The sequence below is a fragment of the Hippocampus comes genome, unplaced genomic scaffold (genome assembly GCF_001891065.2).
Source record: "Hippocampus comes isolate QL1 unplaced genomic scaffold, H_comes_QL1_v1.1 scaffold147, whole genome shotgun sequence".
NCBI lineage: Eukaryota > Metazoa > Chordata > Actinopteri > Syngnathiformes > Syngnathidae > Hippocampus > Hippocampus comes.
Genome location: NW_017805009.1, coordinates 3,109,606 through 3,131,668, shown reverse-complemented (window position 1 = coordinate 3,131,668; position 22,063 = coordinate 3,109,606). Strand labels below are relative to the sequence as shown.

Below are 22,063 nucleotides of genomic sequence, written 5' to 3'. Positions count from 1 at the left end.
AAGCTTTCATACACGTCCAATCGCAGGGCTGTTTACAAACGGAAAACGGAGAGACTGTTCGGGAGAGCTCGTGAAAACTCGACGATAAGGTATCTGACCGCCCCTAAATTTTTCTCAACGGATTTAGACGATTCACAAAAATGATCAATTTAAGAAATAAAACGGCGGATTTCCGCGGAAAATTGCCATGTATGATATTGGTGATTGTGCATCTTTTTCAGAAAGACGTCCATGAATGAAGAGGAAAAGCTGAGGACGGAGGGTCAGAGAAAGCTTAGTGCAAAGGTACCACCATTCCTCAGCCTGGGGATGAACGCAGTGTCCAGAATGATTTCGCTTTGTCTCCATCAGCATCATGATGCTCACCATTCCGACTGTTTGACCTTCGTTTAGGCTGCCTCCCTCCAGACCTCCTCGGACGTGGCCTCATTAAAACTTGTGCATTACTTGCAGAGCAGAGTCAAGCAACTCCGTGTCGAGAACCAGACGTGGGTGCCAACAGGACCAAACCTTCCTCCAGTGAGTGCTTTCTTCTTCAGTCTGGTGACACGTTTCTGTGATCAATCAAGCATTTTCCCTGTAGTGTATAATTGCTACTCAATTTTTCTTTTTTTAAATAGCACAACCATCAAGAGAGTAGGAAGGCTTGAGTCCCCCATTCATGAGGTTCAACCGCAAGATAAGAAACGTCACATGCTTACCAGTATTACTGTCTTTAAAAGTGTTTCTTTTTCATTTTCATTCAACGATGAATCATTCATTCACTGTTGCCTGTACTTAAGATAGCAGGTCACAGTGACCAATGACACAAGCAAAGTTTTAGTCATCTTTTGAACTTTCCTCTGTGTCAAGGTTTTATGGTTCAACGTGCAAGAGTTTTACAGATTTAACATGAAAACTCTCATAAAACTCTTCTTTGTGGGATTCCCTTATATGCTCATAAATGTTACGTAATGTTAAGATGGTCCATGCAAAGGCCAAATGGTACAAAGGCACAATATGTAACTTACATACAGCTTTCGTAAGAAACATTTCATCAAGGAAATGAACTCGCTTTATTGTTGTATATATGTTCGTTGCTCCATGTACAGCACTTTGTATGCAGCGATGGCTGTTTGAAAGTGCTCTATAAATACAGTTGAGTAGTTTAACACCAGAATCGGGATTGGTGTCCGTCAGAGTGCCAAAGGATGCTCAGTTTTTCATACATACTGTTGTATAGCACATTTTTGATAAAGGATGAAGCACACTTTTATTAGAAAACAAATACAGAGTCAACATGTCTCACTTGAATACTGCTGCAAACATGCAGGGGGAAAAAAAAACAAAAAAATAAATAAAAAGGAAATTTCCAGGATTTTCTAAATTCTTCAAAGCCCACAAAGGATACTTGCTCAACAAAAGGGAAATCTGATCCTTCAATCACAACAAATCCAGCTTTGACACAAAGTCATGCACGTTGTTGGCCTGTGTTGAACATTGAGGAATCACATTCCGATTCATGATGGCAAAAGGGTACAAAATCAGGGGCTGCTCACTGGTGATTAACTAAAGACACCTCCAAACTGTGTAATGTTTACCAGACTTTGGCAAATGCTGAGATCAAACTTCTTCCTCTACCCTGACACAGGCTGTGTGAATGACGCTATGAAATGCAAACAAGGCATCATGACAGTTGTCTGCGCTTATATTCAAGCTGCCAAATGTCACCAAAGCAGTGGATGATTCCAATAATTTTCAAGTGGCCAAGCTAGCACTCGAGCAGGAGAAATCCAGATGCGTTCGAGCAATCTTATACTTTCTTACATTTCCATGTCCTCCTCTCCACAGCTTTCTGCGACAGGAAGGTTATGAAGAGGACAGTGTGTGTCGGCGTGGGCGACGTGCGGGGTGGGCGAAGGACACGGAGTGGGGGTCGGTCGCAAAACAGTCTGTTGTTTCCTCTGTTTCTGTAAGGAGCCTTTTAGTCTGCGACAGAAGGGGTCTTCGGGTGGCCGCCACAACACCAACTCCATGCAGGAATGGCTCCTAAACATACGGAGGGTCAGGAGTTAGTGGCAAATTGAAATATCCAGCGACCGTTTGTTCATTTTAGATTTCATTCAGCAACTTGAAAGCAGAGGAGAACATACACAGATTGGGCGACTGTGTGTGGCAGAATGTCGCTGAAACCTCGTTGCAGGCCTTCCTTCAAACTGTCCGAGATGACCAACACCGGCCTTCGTTGCACGGGCTCCACATCCAGATCCTCGTCATCGTCCTCTAACGTTATTCTGCTCAATGATATATCAGTCTTAAGGCGCTTTACATGCAGCACTTGGTTTTCAAGGCGCCCGGCTCAGGGTAGGGGGCAGGAGAACTTATGCGAACTTGCAAATATTTGTCACGTTTGCTCAGCAACCAAACAGGAAGTAGCCGTGTGCATTTTCCTGCTGGTTTAGATGTAAATTAGGCCGCAGCTTGGCAAGGCTTATTTTTCACTGTCACAATGGAGAACCCCGGCATTGCTCAAACTGTAATAAACAGGAGACATGATACCAGTGAAAAAAGTGCGGCATTGCTAAATTTTATTGAAAGCGAACAATTTTATTGTTAAAAATGTGAAATCACATTTTTATCATCAAATTGGTGCGGATCTCCATCCGTCGCTTAACCACATTTGTCTTGTTTCCCAAAGCTCATGACACTGGACCAACACGCATGATTTTGTTCCATTTTCTCTTTGCTGTTTTAACTGTACAGCTTCACTATAACCTGTTGCCACTCTATCGATTGATCAGTGATTGGGGACGTCTACTGTGGTAAGCACAGTGTGACAAGGCCTTTAATGATGTTCTCGTGTGATACTTTAACTTCTCAAACTTGCAACCACTTACTAAGAGTGGGGGAGGGGGGCTACCACAGTAGTTATACAGTACATCCAATATGCATTCACAGCCCTTCACTCTTCCATATTATGTACACCTTCTTACAAAATGGAATAAAATGATTTGATTTTCTTCCTCAAAATCTTACACCTTATGACAACTTTTTTTCCCCTTTCAATTTTTTTTTTTTGCAAATTTAATTTTTTAAAAAAAGTAATTTTTAATCATCCACCTTTGGCAGCAATGACTTTTGTCATGCCACAAGTTTGGAAAGTGGGAAACTGCAGAATATGCAGTAATACTGCAGCATCCAAAAAAACAACACAGCACAGGGGTAGCTAACTAGCATGATTGTTCACTTTTGTCATTTCTAGCCATGTATTCTCAGATGTTAAGACATCAATATTTCACATCATGGTTTTGTTGACCAAAGTAATGAGAATATGCATGAAGAAACACAGACGATTACTAATACACACACCAAAAGCATTCCAAAATGTTTCCTTTAGAATACAAGAAATACCTTATCAGTACCCCTATAACCTTTTGGCATTTTATTATTATTTCTATTGTAAACTGACAAAATGAGAAGTCGTAGCAGTGTTACGGAACAGACTGAGACCTGCTGCCTTAAAGTGTAGAACACACGTCTTTAAATGTAAATGCATTTCAAGTACACCATTTCGCCGCAATGTTGCATAGTGCATACCTGTTTTCAATTTCCTGAAGTCTCCTCTGTGCTGCCTCGATCTCCATGCAGGAGCTCTCCGTCTCAGGTCGGGATGGGGAAGAAGAGGACAGGGGAGTCAGGTTGTGAGGGGCTGGGCAAGGCTGTGGTGGAGCATGGGTGGCTTCTTGGGTACACAAAGGAGGACAATTATTTGGAGCAGGCCATTCAGGACTCCTGGGGATGTGTGAAATGTCCAACTCTGTTTCCGCTGTTAATCTCCTCCTTTTAGCAAGACATCCACTGAGAAAATAGGAAAAAGGTATTGGGGGAAAAAAAATCGAACAGCCTGTATGATAACCAAGCCTATCTTATACATACTCATCATCAACTCTCCTCCTGTGCTTCCTGAGGCACCTTGTCTCCCAACTGCTGTGACAGAGGACATATATTGCACACATGATCATTTGTTGGCAGCAAACTGTTGGGAATACTGTATGCAAAAAAAAAAAAAACTAAATGAGTTTTTACCTGTTTGGCAGCATTCCTCTTGGTAAATGGCCAGATGTACTTGGAGTTCCAAGATCTAATTCAGGCAGGCTTGTGGACCCCGAGAACGTGTACATGCTTGGTAGAAAACCCGCCTGGCTGCTTGTGGGCGCCAAATGATTCATGATATGGTCCAGTCGGCGAAATTAGCATTTAAAAAATGTAAGTGAAATGTGAAAAGATAACTACCGTTTTGATCCGCGGAACTGTCTTCTTATTACTAAGCACTTTCAAGTAATTTTTGCCACTTGAGTGTTGGTAAACAAGTCAGAGAGATGTGTCCAGACCGGGCCAACTCTCTGGATACCCGCTGCGCATTTAAACAATACCTCTGAGAATATCTGGACAAATATCTGCAGCTGTGACAGTTACAACATGTCACAAATCATAACATCATCCAGCTAAATTAAGACCTTTGGCGGACGACCAGGTGCAACCAACTGCCCTTCCCCTTTCCGCAATGTTGTTTTGTTTTCTTTTTTTTTTTGCTAGCTCGTCTCCGTTACGTTCAACACCTGGGTAATAAAATGAAATAAAACACTAAACGTGCACAACCTTACTAACCTATTAAAGTGACCCCACTTGCAAACAGCGTCCAGTGTATGGTGGCCTTCGCAGCGAGTAGTAAACTTACTGCTAGGTGGACATAGCACGGCAGCCAGACGCGCCGGAAGAGTCGACGAGATTCTGGAAACGGCGCAAGGAACGATGGGAGTTGTCGTTGTTGACGAATAGACAGCTGTGAGAGCAAAACATGTCGTTCGTCAAAACGCGCAGAGTTGATCTTCCGTTACCGCTCTGACTTAAACACCATCACCGTGCGTGAGACATATCAAAACTTTGCAGAACGTTTAAACAAGACCGTTTGGCCCAAGTTCCGGATGATTGTCGAGTTGCTCCTCTCTTATCTCAAACTGCAGGTCACGTGACACCGTTGAGCTCTTCATCTGCCCAGCTCCCAAACTTGTCGCTCTACTCTGGACTGACGCTTTTCGGAGGTAACGCATGACTCGACATTGTCAAACGCTTCCACACGTTTGACATAAATAACCTTTTGGCTATAGGCCACATTTGCATGACATCATCCATTAGTTGTTTGTATGCAAGATGTTAGTGGAGATTTAATGAGGCGTGATTGATAATTGAACGCGTACCGTTTTCCCCTCCGGTATATGAACACTTGAGGCCATTGTGTTGTTTATTCGAAAACTGTTGCATTATTTGTTCGAACATTGAAGGAGATTGATGGTGCTTTTTTCCGATTTTTTTTTTTATTTTGTCTTTTTGAAGGTAAACCAGGATGTATCATTTAGTTTTTGTATTCGGGCTGCTGGCGTTGGCCTCCAGTTTACCTTGTGGTAAGTGAAGTGTTATATACACCATCGTTCAAAGTGATGCTTTGAAATTTCTTTTTTAAAAGACAATCATCTTTTTAAATACATTAACTGTTTCAGTTCTGATTAATTTGATGTTCTTGGAAAATTAAACATTGCTCAGAATAAGATCTAGGACCGCCCCCCCCCAAGAAAAACTTTACAGAATTTTGCTTTTGGCGTCTGAACTTGCGGAAGAATCTAGGTTAAAAACAAACGTGACTCACTGTTCTGGATGTTCCCCCATGTTGCAATTGCCATATGAGTGTTTCCCAATCTTTGAGCAAAGGCGCATTTGACATTTAGAAACTCCTACAGCACACCACCAATAGAACGACTACTAATAATAATAAAAATAATAAAACCACAACTAGTCCCAAAGTTTAGAAAGTTTTTCATTCATTAATACTATAGAGTGTGTCCAACCATTTGATTGTACTTGTCGTGGAACTAGCTGCAACTTGAGCTCTTGAACAATCTGAGTTCCATCAAATATTTCCCTTTTCGAAAGATAATCATGTTAAATTTAGATTTTTTTTTTTTAATAGAGTTGTTGATTATTGTGGTTGTTGTTTGTACTTCTGTAGAAGGTAAGTGAAGTGTTATATACACCATCGTTCAAAGTGATGCTTTGAAATTTCTTTTTTAAAAGACAATCATCTTTTTAAATACATTAACTGTTTCAGTTCTGATTAATTTGATGTTCTTGGAAAATTAAACATTGCTCAGAATAAGATCTAGGACCGCCCCCCCCCAAGAAAAACTTTACAGAATTTTGCTTTTGGCGTCTGAACTTGCGGAAGAATCTAGGTTAAAAACAAACGTGACTCACTGTTCTGGATGTTCCCCCATGTTGCAATTGCCATATGAGTGTTTCCCAATCTTTGAGCAAAGGCGCATTTGACATTTAGAAACTCCTACAGCACACCACCAATAGAACGACTACTAATAATAATAAAAATAATAAAACCACAACTAGTCCCAAAGTTTAGAAAGTTTTTCATTCATTAATACTATAGAGTGTGTCCAACCATTTGATTGTACTTGTCGTGGAACTAGCTGCAACTTGAGCTCTTGAACAATCTGAGTTCCATCAAATATTTCCCTTTTCGAAAGATAATCATGTTAAATTTAGATTTTTTTTTTTAATAGAGTTGTTGATTATTGTGGTTGTTGTTTGTACTTCTGTAGAACTTCCCCCGTGTCTTATATTTTAGTTACCTAATTAGGCTATATATTAAGATTTAATAGCCTTCTATATGTATATTATATTGCAAAAAAGTCAAATTCTCATGCCTTAGTTTCGCCCGAGTGTTATTGCTGAGGTTGCAATTGTGACTGTGCCACACTTTGAGCCTTCATGTTGATGTCAGCAAGCTGCAGGTTCTGAACCGCTTTTATGAACGTTGCAGCATTTTTGTATGTTTAACCCAGATACTTCTGGATCCAACCATGAGCTGCTGCTTTCACTCAATAAAGATCTCCTACGCTCACTGGAGGAACCGGAAGGACTTCCTAATCCCAGTGTCCACTTGGCATTACGGCTATCAGAACTCCACAACCTTTTAAAAGAGGGGGAGCATTTAAATAGACTGACAAGTCATTTACACAATGACATTCAAAGGTAATTTGCCAGAATTGCCACTTTTTGAATTGGTGTCCAATGTGACCACGCGATCAAAATGTTTTCCTAATCTTGCCATGTCGTGACCTCTGTGCTCCTAAGCTTCCTCACTGGCAATCAACCTGTGGTTGGCCGCTTGGCATTGTACACTCTGGCCTTGAAGTCATCTTGCTTTGACCTCAACACAATCACCTTCACGGTAGGAGACAAGAGTGAGACTCTGCTGACGCACCTCAAGAAGCAGATGGAACAAGAGAAAGAATACATTACATGTATGTTCACTTTCTTTTTTGGGTTTAAAATGCTGTTCAACCAGCTCGTCATTATCATTGCCAGAGTGTAGGTCTTTTTTTAACTTCAGTAGTTACAAAACATCTTTTTTTTTTTTTTTTGGTCATCTTCCCCTCTGTAGTCAGCCAACGCCCTTTGACCAACTATTACCAGTATTCATTGGGTGTGCTTGCTCTCTGTGTGAGCGGCGTCAGGGTCAACAACCACGTCGTCCACAAACTCATCAAGGCAGTTGAACATGAGCACTTCACGCATGGAGACAGTGTGAGCATTGGTGGGTGAACCTGTTTTGGATGTCTGCTGTCATACTTCATGCTTGTACTGGGCGTAATTGTTAATTACAATTTTTGACTCACAAATATTTCAGTTAAATACAGATAATTCCATATAATAAAAGTGCCATTAGCCTAAGTTCTGATAATTCCATCATACATCTCCCGTTTCTGTTTTATAGATACATATGCCATGGCTGCAATGGCCCTTCAGTGTGTGAAAAATTCAGAGAATTCTTTTTGTAGTGCAAAGAAATCCAGTTGCACAATACACAATGCTGCCGAGCTTGACACGGCCCTGACCAACATTAAACAGAAGCTGTTGGTGTCACAAAGGGCTGATGGTCATATTGGCAATGAGTTCAGCACTGGCCTCGCCGTACAAGTACGTACCCATTTTATTTTTTATTTTGTGGGCCATGTTACATTTATGAGGTTTTCTTGTAGAGTTAGCATGTTTTTATACTTTCGTGGATTTTCTCCACATTCCAAATTAGTCATATTAGGTTAATTGCAGTATATAGAGAGGTATAAAAGCCATCAGTTTGTCGATATGTACTCTGTCTGGTTACAAGGTACCCTGCCTCTTGCCCAAAGTCAGATGGAATAGGCTCAAGCTGACCCATGATGCTAATGAGAACAAATTCCATAGAAAACAGTTGCCATTTAAGATAAGATAAGAAAACCTTTATTAGTCTCGCAATGGAGAAATTCCAAACCAGAATTGTATTCAACCTTGGAGGTGCTGTTTCCTGTTTACGCATCATGCAAAGCCCAAATCATCTTAAATGTTGTGTTCAGGCTTTAATAGCAATGGGCAGCCCGGTGTCAGAGTGTGCCACTTCAATGGAAGCCATGAGGAGAGATGCCAGAGGCAACAAATACCACAACCCCATGGCCATATCTCAGGCACTGCCAGCTCTGCAGCAGAAATCCTACTTGAGTGTTCAAAGCAAGAACTGCATCAATGAAGACAGTATGTCCCGTGCTATTCTTTTACATCTGTGGTCTAGTGATTTTTAAGTTAGTGTTTACATGCTCACTTTTTGTCTACATACAGACACATTGGCCCTTGAGCCCGTCGACCCTGTGACCGTGTTGCCCAGTAAAACCAATGTGGCGGTGATTGTGGAAGTGGTGACGTCATCTGGGACATCCAGTCTGTATTCACTGGATGTGCCCAAGGGAAGCTCTCTGTTGGAGGCCTTTAACCTCCTCAATGGAAAAAATCTTGGCTTCACGTGAGTCTTTTAATTCTGTGTGACTTATTCCAGTGTATTCTTGAAATAATTTTAAATGCTATGTGGAGCAGTTTTGAGACTGAGTCAAGCCTGTGGGGACCGTTCTTAAGTGTGGTGAATGGAGAGCGGGCCAGACAGGGTGACCGCAGATACTGGCACCTCGCCTCTGATGGCACCGCTCTCACTGAAGGTGAAAACAAACGTGCATGTACTGTACAGTCATACACAATACAGAACTAAATTCCATCTTTTCTTTATATAATATGCACTGTTTCTGTGTTTCAGGTATCAGCGATTTCAAATTGAAAGTGGGCCAAAAGATCACCCTCAAAAACACAAGCTATTAATGGTACCATTGATCATGAGTGATCAGTTTGGAACCAAAACAACTTTGATTTTCTTCCAGTACAATCATATGTAAATTGCATAAGTGATTAAATGTTTCTAATGGTTCCTCAGTATTATTGAATTGCAAATGTGTTTGACTGCCAGTTGTGCCACACATGAGTACATTTTAAAAGAATACCATTCTGCAACAGTTCATGTATACATTTGCATTTAACAAGTACTGTATTGAGAGCGCTTATGGATATTTTAAGACCTGGGGATTTTATTTTTGAATGGCCCTCGAAACGCCCTATATAAATGTGGTTGTCGTCTAACTCCGGGTGGTGGCCATTTGTAAAGCTTGCTGCTGCTATTTTTTTACATTCAATTTTTGATAATGTAATGAAAGGTGAGAATTTCATGTTTTAATTTCCAAATTAAATGGGGGGAAAAGAAAAACTGTACAGATGACGTGGACAAACGTAGCCACGAATAAACCGGAATGTTAGTAATTATGTAAGAATGCGGGGTGTTTTAACTGTTAGTTTCAAGCAGGCTTTTGCGATTCAAGATATCGTGTACAATAATGGTTCATTTTTATTTTGAAACTTTATACCGGAAGTATGCAAGCTCAATTTCTTCCGGGGCAATCTTTGTCATTCATTCGCTACCTCATTTCGAAAGATGTTATCCAATAACCACACATTATAAAACTTGTGCTGCTACATTAAAACAAATACATTCCGTTTGGTTGAGTCAAGTAGATGAAGACAAACTTTTTTGTAGTTAGCATGAATGTGAAATGTCTCACCCCTACGAGAACGACACAGCAATAGTTGACACGAGTAGTGTCATTGCTACCTAGCATAATGGTTTTCCTGCACCGATGCATTCTCAGTCGGTTTTACGAATCAAAACCGAAGGCAGGTGTCCTGCTGCTCCTGAGACGGTGCGAGACCCGTGATACATTTTCCCAAGAAGTTACTCAACCAAAACATAACCGAGGTACCATGGCTAAAAGAACCTTCTCACGGGTAGCAGCTCCAAATCAGGATGGACTGAAGAGGGTTTCTATTGAGGGGAACATTGGTAAGATCCGTCTTCGAGATACAGTATTGTGTGTTAGCCACCCCAAGAGTTGCAACAGTTCCTGTGTGTTATGAATTCTTAGCAGTTGGAAAGTCAACCTTTTCAAGACTCCTGGGAGCAGCTTGTCCAGACTGGGAGGTGGTTTCAGAACCTGTCAGCAAATGGCAGAATATTGTCAGCGGGACCTCAAAGGTGCGGAGTGTGTAGTTTCCTCCTTATAACATAAAAAAATGTTGAACGTGTAATTCGGGCAGAAATTGCTGGTGAATGCTGACGCACTAACGCTGAATGGAACTGCTGTGGAATTGATGAAATGTACAATGTGAAACGCTTGATGTAATGATTTCAATCGGCAAATAAATGTGAAAAGAAGTAAATACAGTATGTAAATTATCTTTTACTCTTGGCAATTTATGGTGAAACTTTGGAGAATAATGCACGAATGATCTGAACATTTTCATGTTGCAATGTAGCATATGTGGATACAATCACTTCAGATTTTAAGAAAGTAAAAACGTGGCTCAATAAAAAGTTAGGAATCGAAATGACAAAATTGTTATTTCGATTTCATTTCAAAAGAATAAACCTTGTAAGACCACAAAACATTGTTATTATTATTATTGACATTTTGTACAAACCCACAGTACAAGGTATTTTGATTACTCGGCTGGCAACCAGTTCAGGGTGTCCCCATCCTACTGCCTGAAGACAGCTGGGATAGGCTCCAGCACCCCCCACGCCCCCCGCGACCCTTGTGAGGATAAACGGATCAGAAAATGGATAATTGGATGGATTATGGTAACAGTCTTTGAAAATGATGAAGAACTTGAGATTTATTGATGTTGGAGATTCAAGGGATAGGAATACAAAAGTTTAGACTCTATCCTCCTTTATGAAGATATGCATACGCGAGTAAATTGTGACCTAAGATTGAGTTGACTGCTGAATTTTTGTTGCGTTTGTTGAATGTTTTGCTTTGTTTGTATGTTTGTGTGAATTGTCTTTCTTTCTCTTTTCTCACAAATGTGCATATACGGGTCATAACAGTTGTTCCTATATTTTACACATGTTCTGGAAATTTTTTTTTTGAGAAGTTTGAAATGGGTCAAAAAATGAGGAAGTAAGTAATATTGTGAAACAAAATCAAAATGTGTGATGATTTCTGCTGCTTCCACTGCACAGGAAAAGACTGTGAGCAACCTGCTGGAGATGATGTACCAGGATCCTCAACGCTGGTCGTACACCTTCCAGACGTACTCGTGCATGAGCCGCTTCCAAACGCAGCTGCAGCCCACACCTGCGCGCCCATTCCACTCAGAAGGAGCGCCAATGCGGATTTACGAGCGTTCCGTCTACAGCGACAGGTCAGTTAGATGCTTGATTACACCCGAGGACTTGTGGCGCTATTTCGGCTGGTCACAATGTGAGCTTTGCACATAATCTAATAATGCGAACCTAATAGCATATGTTAAATATGAGTTAAGATGCAAAATCAACCTGTTTTTATTCATCTCAGGGTGCGGCCATATTGTCTTTTTTTAAATGATTTCTCTTGTGCTTTTCCTTCCCAGATACATTTTTGCCCTGAGCATGTATGAACTGGGTTGTATCAACTCGACAGAGTGGGCAATCTACCAGGACTGGCACTCGCTGCTTGTCGATCAGTTTGGACACCGGGTGGCGTTAGAAGGCATCATCTATCTCAAAGCGCCTCCTGAGGTCTGTGCAAACTCTTGCCATTGAAGGTATCGGGTTTGCGCTCTTGACAGCGTTTCATTCCTGACACAAATGTATTTGTCAGAAATGCATGGAGCGCCTGCAGCGGCGAGGGAGGCCAGAGGAGAAGACTTTGCAGCTGGACTATCTGCAAAAATTACATGAGCAGCATGAGAAGTGGCTTGTGGAGAAAACAACCGAGTGAGTGAACTGGTACTAAGTGACTCGTTCATACTTTAGAATGACGTTTTCTCACTTGTGTTTCAAGCTTAAAACATTAGAACCACCTACGGTTAAATCTAGACTTCTCTGATAGTGCCAGTCAAAAGTAAACAATATCTTTGTGACGGCAGAATTTCTGAACTGGACCTCATCGGATGTTGTGATTGTAAAAAAGAGTGGGTTTTTGTTTTTTTATGTGGCAAAAGTCGAACACTGGCTCCACTATCTTCTCCCAGGATCCATTTTGAGTCGTTGAAAAAGATCCCCGTGCTGGAGCTGGATGCCAGTGTGGAGTTTCAGAGTGACCCAACAGCACAGGAGAACTTCATCAGACAGGTGAGATGACGGGTTTCAAATGGCTGCTGCTGTGCAAAGGTTCGCCACAAGAGGGCCCTATTTGACGTTGGAAATCCCGATTGTCCATTGTTTGCAGCGATTTTGATCCTTTTCATCTTTCCTCAGGTGAAGGATTTCTTCACTGCTTTACGAAGAGAGGGTCATTCGCACGTGCCAGTACAGCAGTCAGAACAGGCATGTGACATGAATCCTGGCAGAGATCCAAGCTCAATGACTCAGTCTTGAAACGGTGGATAAAGAAGCTAAACTGCAGTTACTGTTGGACCGCACCCTTTGAAGCACACCTGTTTTTAGTAGAATGTTTACTTGCAGCAATTTGTTCTGTTACATTTCATCAGGTATACATCTGCTAACTAATGAGAGAAGAGCTGGATCAAAAGTATGCCTTTAGACAGATAATAAAGCTCACTTATTAATGGACCCACCCTATTTCAATACACGAGAAGCCAGAAAATATTAGAAATAAATCTCTTCGCACTACTATAAACTGCAAATACATGACCACGATGTGTTTCAAACATGTCTAAAAGTGTCAAAAGTGAGCATTATTATTTTTGTAAAGGAATATTTTGGCTCTCATTAGTCGTCTGCCTAACACTGTAATAATACACATCGAAAGGGATCATCTTCATCACTTTTTTTGAACTCGTCACTGTTGTTTGGGGTATTTGCTGCATTGAGTTTTCATGTGTGTGTTTTTTAAATACATTCCTCAACTCAATTCAACTGTATTTGGAGAGCACTTTCACACTAACATATACAACAGTAAAGTAACAAATCAGTAACAAAGATGGTAGAAAGCACCTGGATGTTTTTGTCTTAATAAAGTTTTCTCTTTTTCACTTTGGTGGTCTTCTCCTACTTCTACTTAACATTGAGGTGTTAATGGCTGTATGGCATCGTAGGTGTTAATTGTTAACCGATTGCTGCTTGTCCAGCGGATTAAGGCTTTTGGGTGACTATAAAAGCTGAGGGCGGTGTGACAGGACAATGACCTTGGCTAAATAGTTTTGGGTTTTTTTTTGTTCTGTTAGTGTTGGTCTCTGATGTGCTCTGGTGATCAGAGGGCCCACTGGGATGCCTGGAATGGCCAGGGGTCATCAAAGGGCGGCTGTCTGCTATAAAGGGGCCTGTCCTCTCTTCCGGCTGCACATCACTTCAACCTGAGACTAGCCGAGGAAGGGAAGGAAGGAGACCTTCACCTCTCGCTCTTGCAGTGTCACTCGAAAATGGCTGCCTACGTGCTTCTTTTCTGCTCTTTTGGCCTGGTCTTGTCTACGCAAAGGTCTGAGTATCGCGCAGGCCCAGGGAGCAGCGTAGCCACAAGGAACGTTTCCCTGCACCCTCACGGCAGGTTCCCTCTGTACATGATGCAGCTCTATCGCTCGTTCAAGGCGGCTGACGTCTCGTCAATGGCGGCCGTCGTCACCGGTGACAGTCGGCCGGCTCGAGAGTCGGACTCCGTCGTCAGCGTTATGGCAAATGGTGAGTCAACTGAATGGTTTTGTATTTGCTCCTCGTTTTTGCAGCAGTTCTCTGACTACTGTTATCTATGATCTGACCCCCACAATCACCCCTGCCCCCTTTTTACAGCCCAGCAAGTGTCAAAATGGTTATTCCACTTTAAAGGCTTTGTCCATTTTACGTGTGAGGGTGTGTATATTAGCCCTCAGACGGCCTTGCACAGGGGGGTTCAATACACATCCTGTCCTGTCCCTCCGCGGTGTTTTGACATTTGTCCGAAGATCTGGTTTGTCCAGTCACCAAGCCTGCATCTATGATGGAAAGCCCTTTGAGCATTTATTCAATAGCCTTAATGTTAGCCAGCTGAACGTCCATGTGCGAGGACACACTTTATCTTCACCAGTAAGCCAATTCAACACACTTGGAGAACAACAGTGTCTTCATAGTAAAGGGTTTGCCACTACTGTGGGAGATTTTGGCAAATTAACAGGTTATTGAGGCAAAACTGTACACTCGTTCACATTGGCACGCAAGTACTACGAATGACCGGGGTCATAATACTGTAGTTTTGTATTTTTCATGATCGTCTTGATTTCGTTTGGACATTTGTTTTTTAAAATTTGTGAAGATGAAGATCAGACCTGGGCCTGAAGCTGGATATTCAAATTTAGATTTTTTTTTTTTCTCAGGTTATCATCAAGCGGACAACAGATGGATCGTGACCTTTGACATGTCGTCTCTTTCGACCAGTGACAGAGTCCATTTAGCAGAGCTCCGCATCCGATTGCCTGCCCGATCCGCACACAAGCGGGCTGTGGTGGATTTGTATCACTCCCGGAATTGTGAGCATGGGGAGGGTCCGTTGTGCCAGGACGAACGCCTTCTCCTGGGGAGTGTCAGCGCGTCCGCCAGCAAGTCTTCATGGAAGGTTTTTAACGTCACAGCACTTTTGAGGTACTGGCTCTACCAAGGAGACAGAGTATCGAGCTGGGAGGTCTCGGCAGAACCTGAACCTGAGCTTGGGAGTGGTTCTGGGGATTTTGAGCAGATACCACGCAAGTTTCTTTTCAAGAACCCAGGAAGGCAAAGTATTCGGGCAATGATGGTGCTCTTCTTCAAACATGACCTCCCTCAGGAAGGTCACTCGGCCTACAGCCTGATACACACCGTGGAAAACTCCAAGTACGTCACCATGGACCGAAGCAGCGGCGAAAGCCAAAGTCGGCGCCACAAAAGGAACAGGATGGAGAGGGTGATGTTGGCGGCCGGCGGCGGCGGCCCCACCGTGGCACCGGAGGGCATGCAGCGGCCCCTTTGTCGCAAAGTTGACATGTGGGTGGACTTTGACCACATCGGCTGGGACGAGTGGATCGTGCATCCAAAACGATTCAATGCTTATCGCTGCGAGGGGGAGTGTCCGACACCACTGGACGAATCCTTCAACCCCACCAACCACGCGTACATGCAAGTAAGAAGATTTGACAGGTTGGTTCAACGTGATCACAAACAGAGCTGCTGACTCATGTTTTCTCTCACGTTGTTGTTGTTGCTGCAGAGCCTTTTGAAATACCACCACCCGGAGAGGGTGAGCTGCCCGTCCTGTGTACCGACGCGCCTCGGCCCTCTGTCCATGTTGTACTACGAGAACGACGATCTGACCCTGCGCCATCACGAGGACATGATCGTTGAAGAGTGCGGCTGTCACTGAGCGCCCTGACGAAATCGCCTGCTCAACCAACATTGTCCCTGGCAAAAAAGGGTGGTGTGACATGAGGATCATTAGCCATACAGGGTGCTACTCAATACTTGATTCTGTCTTTACTATTTATACTCTATACTGTATATTTTGTACATAAAATATCCCAAATTTATTAAACATTTATTTTGACATCAGTGTTGTGCTTTTTATTTTCTGACACATTTGATTATCCATCCCTCCCATCCATTTTCAACACCGCATATCATGAAGAGGGTGACGGGGTGTTGGTGGAGCCTGTTCCATCTGACTTTGGGCAGAAGGCAGACTACATATTGAACTGGTCGCCAGCCAGTCACAGGGCACATATAGAGACAAACGACCATTCACACCCGCATCCACTGAAATCACTGAGTGGGAACCGATCCCACGCTGCCGGCACATCAGTCAGACGAGTGTACCACAACACCGTCGGTGAGAAATGTTATAATAAGGCACTCATTGAAATAGTTAATAATCCTAATTTAACAGTGGCTGGCCGTGCATTTGATAACTCGGCCTTCAGTGGGTGCTGACCATACCGACTTAAAATACACCGCTTAATACCACCACCACCCATGTGACAATTACAAATTATCACTATTATACAGAAATACAAAACAAGAGAATGCCACAATACTGTACATAATCTAGAGTAGTTCGAACCAAATATTTATCTAAAAAAAAAGAAATTAAATCAAATACATCTGTCACCAGAGATGCTGATGTTTAAATGTATTAATGTGTGCAGATCAATGCAGATGCCTTTGCGATGGGGGTTTGGGCGATCGGGGTTTGGGCACTTGTAAGTTGTGAATGTTAACCCAGAAGTGATACAGTAGTGCAAATGAATTCAATTTTATTTTCAGCATTACAAACTAATGTCAAGAATTTTAGATCACTGGAATTCAAGTGCTTGACTTCCATGCAGTACCCACTCAGCGACAGTGTGAATGGTTCTCTGATTAAACATGCCCTTTCTCCATCCGGGCATAGAAAACTGCTGGATGGAAATATTTGAGCTTCAGCAAACACACAAGCAATACACACCACACTGCAGTGGATGAACTCTTTCTTCAGTGTAACTTGCTGAACCAGCTCAAAGATCCTAATCTGTTTCTTCATCCTCCTGTGAATTGTTTGCTGGGGTCACATCATCGTCATCATCATCAATCCTCAGTAGGCATCTCCAGCCTCTTTTGTTGATTGTGATCACACATGCTGGCTGCGATGGATCAATGTGGCGAGGAAGAAAAGCAGTAGCACTTGTTTGTTTAGACGAGGGGGTGTCAGGAAGCAGAGGTGACAAGGAGAGAGTTGAGGCCAGGAGGCCAATGCGGGGGCCAGCACAAGCGTCTGGATGCGGAGGCTCCCATGGAAGGAGGACAGGATGGACTGGAAGTGATCACACGAAACTGTCCAATCCACACCTCACATCCAGCAACACAAATAGACAGAGTCATCTAACCGCTGACTGTGTGCCGATTGTTTTTGTCAGTCACGCAAGGTATCTTTGAATAAAAGTGTGTTTTGTGCTTTATCAGAAACGTCCCAGTTTCGGCTGAAATACTCGTATAGTTTCAAGTGTTCAAATCATGTTCTTAATGTTTGAGACCATATTTTATGCTGACATGGTGGCTGTGGGAGTTGCCTTTGTGTATATTGACCTTTTCTTCTGCGCGCGGGCTGCTGAATGAGCTTATCAGTTGGTGGTACGCTCGTTGAGGAATTCTGCTGATATGACTTGTGTGCAGGAGACCTTGCATTCTCCCAAACACATCTGAAGTTTTAATAATAATAAAAATGACCTCATACTGTGTAGAAATCAAACAAAGATAAACTCAAGGTCAAACGGAGGTAGTCTTTGTTTCTGAAAAATACTTAAGCGAGCAAATGTAAATTTGTGTTGCCCCTTGGAGTTGGTATGGCCCCATTGTGTATTGCGACCAATGAAGTGAAGCAGAAGCAGATTGTTAAATCACAAGCACACACAAATGTACAACGCAGACAAAAATGTTGAATTCAATTGTATTTTCTTTAATGTCGTGACTCTCACAAAAGGACAGATCAGATTCAAAATGGCACTCTTTTGGAAATGAACCCGGATTTAAGCCTCAAATGACATCTTGCACATTTCAAGACTGAAAGTCTGAAAAGTGAAAGCGTGTGTGGAAATAACTGCATATTGCAGGACATATTATTGGGAAATGGTCCCTTTTCATTCTGATTGTCTCATCGTTTACAATATGCTGAGCGGGCTTGTTGGTAAGTGTACATTTTCAACTTAAGAGTAAGGCACACTTGTTTTCAGCCTTTAGACTGATTAAGGTTCGATCACAGATTTGCTCTGGGTGGGGGGGGGCTTGGGGTGACTGAAAATCATCCATCTTCAGGAAACAGGCAGTTGGACATGATGGTAGCCCGGGGCCTCTTTTCACAGCATCTTGTTGGTACGATTCACATGGCACCAAGACCACTCAGATGTCCATTTCAAACTGTGCATCATCACCTTACAACACACATAAACACAGGCAGTTTGTTTTTTCTGTGCGCACAGGAACTCGTGTAAAGAAATGAATACACAAATTATCCTACAGTTGTTTTGTGAAGAGTCCAGTGAACTTTTTGTCAAACTGAAGTACATATCGCAGTTCTCTTGAACATACCAGTGGTGTTGCTTGCAGCTGCAGCGCTGTTGTTTAGTAGTTCTCCATCGCTGGCCTTCTTCTCATTGGTTCCTGCGGAGGGGGGACTTGTCACACCGGGAATGTCTGGAAGGCAACGCGGAGGGGTCTTGGCCAGAGGAGAGCTGCGACACCCCAGCAGGAACTTTCGGTCATAGATAATCCTGGTACCTTTAGTATTGAAACACAAATATTCAGTCAAAAACATTTGATAAAAAGAGTCCTCTTAATGCATGCTAATGAAACATGAGCCTGTTTTGATCCATTGAACCTTTTTCTATTGCATTTTATCCTCTCCCCATCGCCACTCTCAGTTGAAGGTTACTGTCAAACTAAACATAAAACAAAGATAATTTCACATTGTCTATTGAAAGCAAACAGAACCTGCAGCTACCTGAATGCTAACATAGGATAGGAAACCACATACGCATGTTCTAACAATTAACATCTAGGTGGCAATGGTGTTACCATTTAAGCAACACAAACGGTGCTGCAACACGTGTAGACAGGCCATTAATATTCTTTCTCCTCCATGAAGTGCGGAAAAACAACAAATCTTTCTCCCAGAGTTATGTTTCTCTGTGATTGAGGTGGCTTGCTGGATAAAACAGTACACATACAAATGGGACAGTAAATTTTGTGGCCAACCAATTCTTTTGGCAAGCTTGCTCTGATATTGCCGACTACAAGATGCATTTGTTCCATGTTGATAAGGTACAATGCATATTGATAGAATCTATAGCAGTGGTCTTCAACCATCGGTCAGCGAACTGGTACCAGGCCTCGACCTGCACTAAGACAGACCTGCGAGTATATTTTGTCCATCAGACGGGCAGAAATGTGCGCGACTCTGGCCAATCGGAGTCCGTCTAACATTGGTTTGCAAGTTGAAATAAACAGAATCTGCCAATAAATGAAGGAAGAAACAGTACACAGAAAGCAATAATAATAAACTGACCAAATGAAGAGCAACCATGTCTTCCAAAGATGAAGCTATTTTGATGAGAGAAGTTCCTACACTAGTGGTCTCGCCAGAGCGATGCGGAGGAGGAAGCTGTTGTGCGTGCTATGTCGTGAAAAACAAGACAATATAAGAAACCCGCTGAATCATTTGAACAAGGAGCACCCAAGTGATCAAGAGGAAAGCATGAAAATGCGAGCAGAGTTTGCACAGCCTGACCATGTTAACATTCGCAGTTTATGCTAATAACTAGCCAGCAGCCACAGGATGCAGCAATCAATCATGTCATCTTTTGCAAGTAGCAATGATGCTAACGCTCCATGTAGGATCATAACTTCATAAATGATAATGCTTACATTCTCAGTCGTATTTATTTTTTCTAATTGGTCCATTTCTCAGTAGTTAACTGTGTTATTTTATTTTGTTGTGCAGTAGAATGTTGATAAAATGTTGAATTACTCTATAATTATCTTTGTTGTCAGTAGCAGTGCTTTAAAACTGGCAAGGGTTGCCGGTGCGCAAACAACATGTACTTGTCTCGACCGGTTCGTGACACAAAAAAGCTTGGGGCCCACTGAGCTATAGCACTGTGTTGATATCTACTGTGTTGGAAGTCTCTCAAGTTATGATGTCAACATAAACAAGCAAAAGAATGTAATCAATAAAAAGATGAATTGATTCACTGATAGAAAAGAAAGAGGCAGCAGTGTGCACTCATGGTTTGCGCCTTATAGTTTTGAAGCTTGGGGCTGGAATATCTGCTCCAGCGTTCCTGTGTGGAGTTTGTATGTTCTCCCTGTGTTTGGGCAAGTTTTCTATGGGTACTTTGGCTTTCTCCCTCATTCCAAAAACACATTTGGTAGGTTAATCAAAGAGTGCAAATTGTATGAGTATGTGACTCTATATGGGCCTTGCAACAGGAGGTGAGAAACCAGACCACGGTGTACCCACCTCTAGCCAAAAGTAAGCTGGGACTTGTGACCTGAATGATGATAAGCAGTATAGTGAGTTGATGGATGGAATAAACACAGACTGAATAAGAACTCACCAACTAGCTTTACACATTTATTTTAAATTTGATTTCTTACATTTATTCAAGGCTAGGGAGTTTAAGTTTTTGAAGTAAAACTAAGAAATGGGTAAAGGTTAGTCTTAAAGCTGATGTTTGTGTATAAACAATTCCAAAATTGAAATAAGCAACAACCGTAATAATTTATAATAGTGTGTACAGCGAATGGATGAGTAGACAAAATTATTTTCCTTGCGTAGTGAAATTGTTGATGGCACATTCCTCCAGACAACATAGTGACCGGAAGTGACGTCATATCAACCGGGTCGGACAATCGATACAGCCCATGCACTATCAAGATAACAAATCCACTATATCATTTTCACATTACTTAAAGACAAGATTTAAAAAAAAAAACATTTTTCTTACTACTGCCAGTTTTCTTTTCTCTTCGACTGATACTCTCCTACTTGCACAGTTTAGTAGGACATAACTTTGGCTTTTGTAGTAACGCGTTCAAAAAGAGAATAAATGTAAAAACTAATAAAAGTTTGCTGCTCAATTCGAACCACGTCGTCCCATAAACGACGCTCTATCCATGAACCTTAGCAACTAGCATTAGCATAGCTTGCGACAGTGGTAGGAACGCTCTTCGATCCTATGTCTGCAACATCCATATCCACGCTCGTGGGGAACACTAATTAAGGTATTGACGAATAAACGTACGTACCACCAGGAGTGGTGCTGAAAGCGGTGCCTCCGGGAGTAGTGGAGTAATCTTGGGGCATGTGCTCAGCATCGTGGATGGCCACCATCCTGCTCGACGGGATGGCCGTTGCATTGCTCGACTGGCAGTCGGTGGACATGTTCTCCAAATAAGACGTTTGCAATATAAATGGGATAGCGCTAACTAAAATCTGCTTTAGCTCAAGTAGACCAGGACAATTGAGTATCCGCCACCACGCCGTGCCTAGGATACGAGTATTCTCGCATAAACACAAATAAATACCGGATATCCTTAAGTGCAAATAATTGGAATACGTATGGAAAAAAGTCACATTTCAATGAAATGCGCACACACACGGGTGGTTCAGGTTCTTTGTTAAAAGGACCTGAACGCGTCCCCTCACTTGCACGCACACACGCGCTCACAAAAAAACAAAAGCACCAAACAGCCACACAGGGAAGCTAAGTAACATCCACACGTGGACACGGTGAGACTTCACCGCCTCCAAGTGGCCAAAAGCCATTCCAGCACTCAGTTTGAACAAACAGGGTTGGAAATGTTAAGGGACCGTCAGGGGCATCATTCAGGATCTCGTCTCACGCGCACAATTTAATTTCTCCCTCGATATATATTAGTAAAACGCTCTCATACCCACCACTGAAAGGCTAAAAAAATATAATAATAAAATGAAAAAAATAAAAGAAGGGGAAAAGTATATCCTTTTTTTGCCCACATTCACGACTGCTCCAAAAACATGCAGGGTAGGCTGATTGAACACTCCAAATTGTCCCGAGGTGTGAATGTGAGCGCGGATGGTTGTTCATCTTTGTGTGCCCTGCGATTGGCTGGCAACCGGGTCAGCTGGGATAGGCTCCCCGCACACCCGCC

The 22,063-nt window shown here is 42.4% G+C and overlaps 6 protein-coding genes and 1 long non-coding RNA gene across 11 annotated transcripts in view; 4 read left to right on the top strand and 3 right to left on the bottom strand.

The window, feature by feature from the left end:
- LOC109510707 (trichohyalin) overlaps window positions 1-1,240 on the top strand; it is a 13,139-nt gene extending 11,899 nt beyond the window's left edge. For 2 of the 4 annotated variants that reach the window (XM_019861227.1, XM_019861217.1), the window contains 3 exons: window positions 222-285; window positions 454-519; window positions 621-1,240. In XM_019861227.1, coding sequence (XP_019716786.1) covers window positions 222-285; window positions 454-519; window positions 621-650 — 160 coding nt within the window. In that variant the 3' untranslated portion in view covers window positions 651-1,240. Of the gene's footprint in view, window positions 1-221; window positions 286-393; window positions 520-620 lie in introns of all 4 variants that reach the window. The other 2 variants (XM_019861209.1, XM_019861201.1) reach the window with 1 other exon arrangement.
- ccdc117 (coiled-coil domain containing 117) lies at window positions 1,234-4,108 on the bottom strand. The gene is made up of 5 exons (XM_019861303.1): window positions 4,066-4,108; window positions 3,916-3,966; window positions 3,577-3,721; window positions 2,133-2,273; window positions 1,234-2,028 (listed from the first exon to the last, which is right to left on the bottom strand). Exons 2-5 carry the CDS (start codon window positions 3,920-3,922, stop codon window positions 1,803-1,805), a joined length of 519 nt encoding a protein of 172 aa, XP_019716862.1. The 5' UTR covers window positions 3,923-3,966; window positions 4,066-4,108; the 3' UTR covers window positions 1,234-1,802.
- A 530-nt stretch (window positions 4,109-4,638) lies between these two features.
- Window positions 4,639-9,345, top strand: tcn2 (transcobalamin II). Of its 2 annotated transcripts, XM_019861251.1 has the most exons (11): window positions 4,639-4,901; window positions 5,004-5,081; window positions 5,374-5,441; window positions 6,891-7,080; window positions 7,183-7,352; window positions 7,493-7,645; window positions 7,826-8,028; window positions 8,445-8,619; window positions 8,704-8,884; window positions 8,956-9,074; window positions 9,170-9,345. In XM_019861251.1, the coding sequence occupies exons 3-11, from the start codon at window positions 5,384-5,386 to the stop codon at window positions 9,229-9,231; spliced, it is 1,311 nt and encodes a 436-aa protein (XP_019716810.1). In that variant the 5' UTR covers window positions 4,639-4,901; window positions 5,004-5,081; window positions 5,374-5,383; the 3' UTR covers window positions 9,232-9,345. The 2 variants fall into 2 exon arrangements, with proteins under 2 accessions (XP_019716810.1, XP_019716799.1); XM_019861240.1 differs by having other exon boundaries at window positions 4,639-5,081.
- Window positions 9,346-9,460: 115 nt separating this feature from the next.
- LOC109510736 (deoxyguanosine kinase, mitochondrial-like) lies at window positions 9,461-13,053 on the top strand. The gene is made up of 7 exons (XM_019861279.1): window positions 9,461-10,300; window positions 10,383-10,492; window positions 11,483-11,664; window positions 11,872-12,019; window positions 12,102-12,217; window positions 12,475-12,574; window positions 12,701-13,053. The coding sequence occupies exons 1-7, from the start codon at window positions 10,081-10,083 to the stop codon at window positions 12,818-12,820; spliced, it is 996 nt and encodes a 331-aa protein (XP_019716838.1). The 5' UTR covers window positions 9,461-10,080; the 3' UTR covers window positions 12,821-13,053.
- Window positions 13,054-13,180: 127 nt separating this feature from the next.
- LOC109510757 (uncharacterized) lies at window positions 13,181-13,487 on the bottom strand. Its single transcript, XR_002167184.1, has 2 exons — window positions 13,400-13,487; window positions 13,181-13,306 (listed from the first exon to the last, which is right to left on the bottom strand). It is a non-coding gene; the product is annotated as an uncharacterized LOC109510757 (long non-coding RNA).
- A 107-nt stretch (window positions 13,488-13,594) lies between these two features.
- Window positions 13,595-15,916, top strand: spaw (southpaw). Its single transcript, XM_019861266.1, has 3 exons — window positions 13,595-14,080; window positions 14,749-15,527; window positions 15,615-15,916. Exons 1-3 carry the CDS (start codon window positions 13,825-13,827, stop codon window positions 15,765-15,767), a joined length of 1,188 nt encoding a protein of 395 aa, XP_019716825.1. The 5' UTR covers window positions 13,595-13,824; the 3' UTR covers window positions 15,768-15,916.
- Window positions 15,917-17,810: 1,894 nt separating this feature from the next.
- eif4ebp1 (eukaryotic translation initiation factor 4E binding protein 1) lies at window positions 17,811-21,644 on the bottom strand. The gene is made up of 3 exons (XM_019862890.1): window positions 21,179-21,644; window positions 18,461-18,649; window positions 17,811-18,303 (listed from the first exon to the last, which is right to left on the bottom strand). Exons 1-3 carry the CDS (start codon window positions 21,312-21,314, stop codon window positions 18,272-18,274), a joined length of 357 nt encoding a protein of 118 aa, XP_019718449.1. The 5' UTR covers window positions 21,315-21,644; the 3' UTR covers window positions 17,811-18,271.
- Between the last annotated feature and the right edge of the window lie 419 nt (window positions 21,645-22,063).

Bases quoted from the DNA above. Each gene is read 5' to 3' on its own strand.
- tcn2 (XM_019861251.1), top strand. From the start codon at position 5,384: ATGTATCATTTAGTTTTTGTATTCGGGCTGCTGGCGTTGGCCTCCAGT. The intron at 7,646-7,825 runs GTGGGTGAACCT...TCTGTTTTATAG, and splicing joins TGGAGACAGTGTGAGCATTG to ATACATATGCCATGGCTGCA. The intron at 8,620-8,703 runs GTATGTCCCGTG...GTCTACATACAG, and splicing joins GAACTGCATCAATGAAGACA to ACACATTGGCCCTTGAGCCC.
- ccdc117 (XM_019861303.1), bottom strand. The intron at 2,274-3,576 runs GTATGCACTATG...ATCATTGAGCAG, and splicing joins CTTCAGGAAATTGAAAACAG to AATAACGTTAGAGGACGATG. The intron at 2,029-2,132 runs GTATGTTCTCCT...CCGTATGTTTAG, and splicing joins CACACAGTCGCCCAATCTGT to GAGCCATTCCTGCATGGAGT.
- spaw (XM_019861266.1), top strand. From the start codon at position 13,825: ATGGCTGCCTACGTGCTTCTTTTCTGCTCTTTTGGCCTGGTCTTGTCT. The intron at 14,081-14,748 runs GTGAGTCAACTG...TTTTTTTCTCAG, and splicing joins CGTCAGCGTTATGGCAAATG to GTTATCATCAAGCGGACAAC. The intron at 15,528-15,614 runs GTAAGAAGATTT...TTGTTGCTGCAG, and splicing joins CCAACCACGCGTACATGCAA to AGCCTTTTGAAATACCACCA.
- LOC109510736 (XM_019861279.1), top strand. From the start codon at position 10,081: ATGGTTTTCCTGCACCGATGCATTCTCAGTCGGTTTTACGAATCAAAA. The intron at 10,301-10,382 runs GTAAGATCCGTC...ATGAATTCTTAG, and splicing joins TTCTATTGAGGGGAACATTG to CAGTTGGAAAGTCAACCTTT. The intron at 12,575-12,700 runs GTGAGATGACGG...ATCTTTCCTCAG, and splicing joins AGGAGAACTTCATCAGACAG to GTGAAGGATTTCTTCACTGC.
- eif4ebp1 (XM_019862890.1), bottom strand. From the start codon at position 21,314: ATGTCCACCGACTGCCAGTCGAGCAATGCAACGGCCATCCCGTCGAGC. The intron at 18,650-21,178 runs GTACGTACGTTT...TCAATACTAAAG, and splicing joins TTTCAGCACCACTCCTGGTG to GTACCAGGATTATCTATGAC. The intron at 18,304-18,460 runs GTATGTTCAAGA...GTGTGTTGTAAG, and splicing joins AGCTGCAAGCAACACCACTG to GTGATGATGCACAGTTTGAA.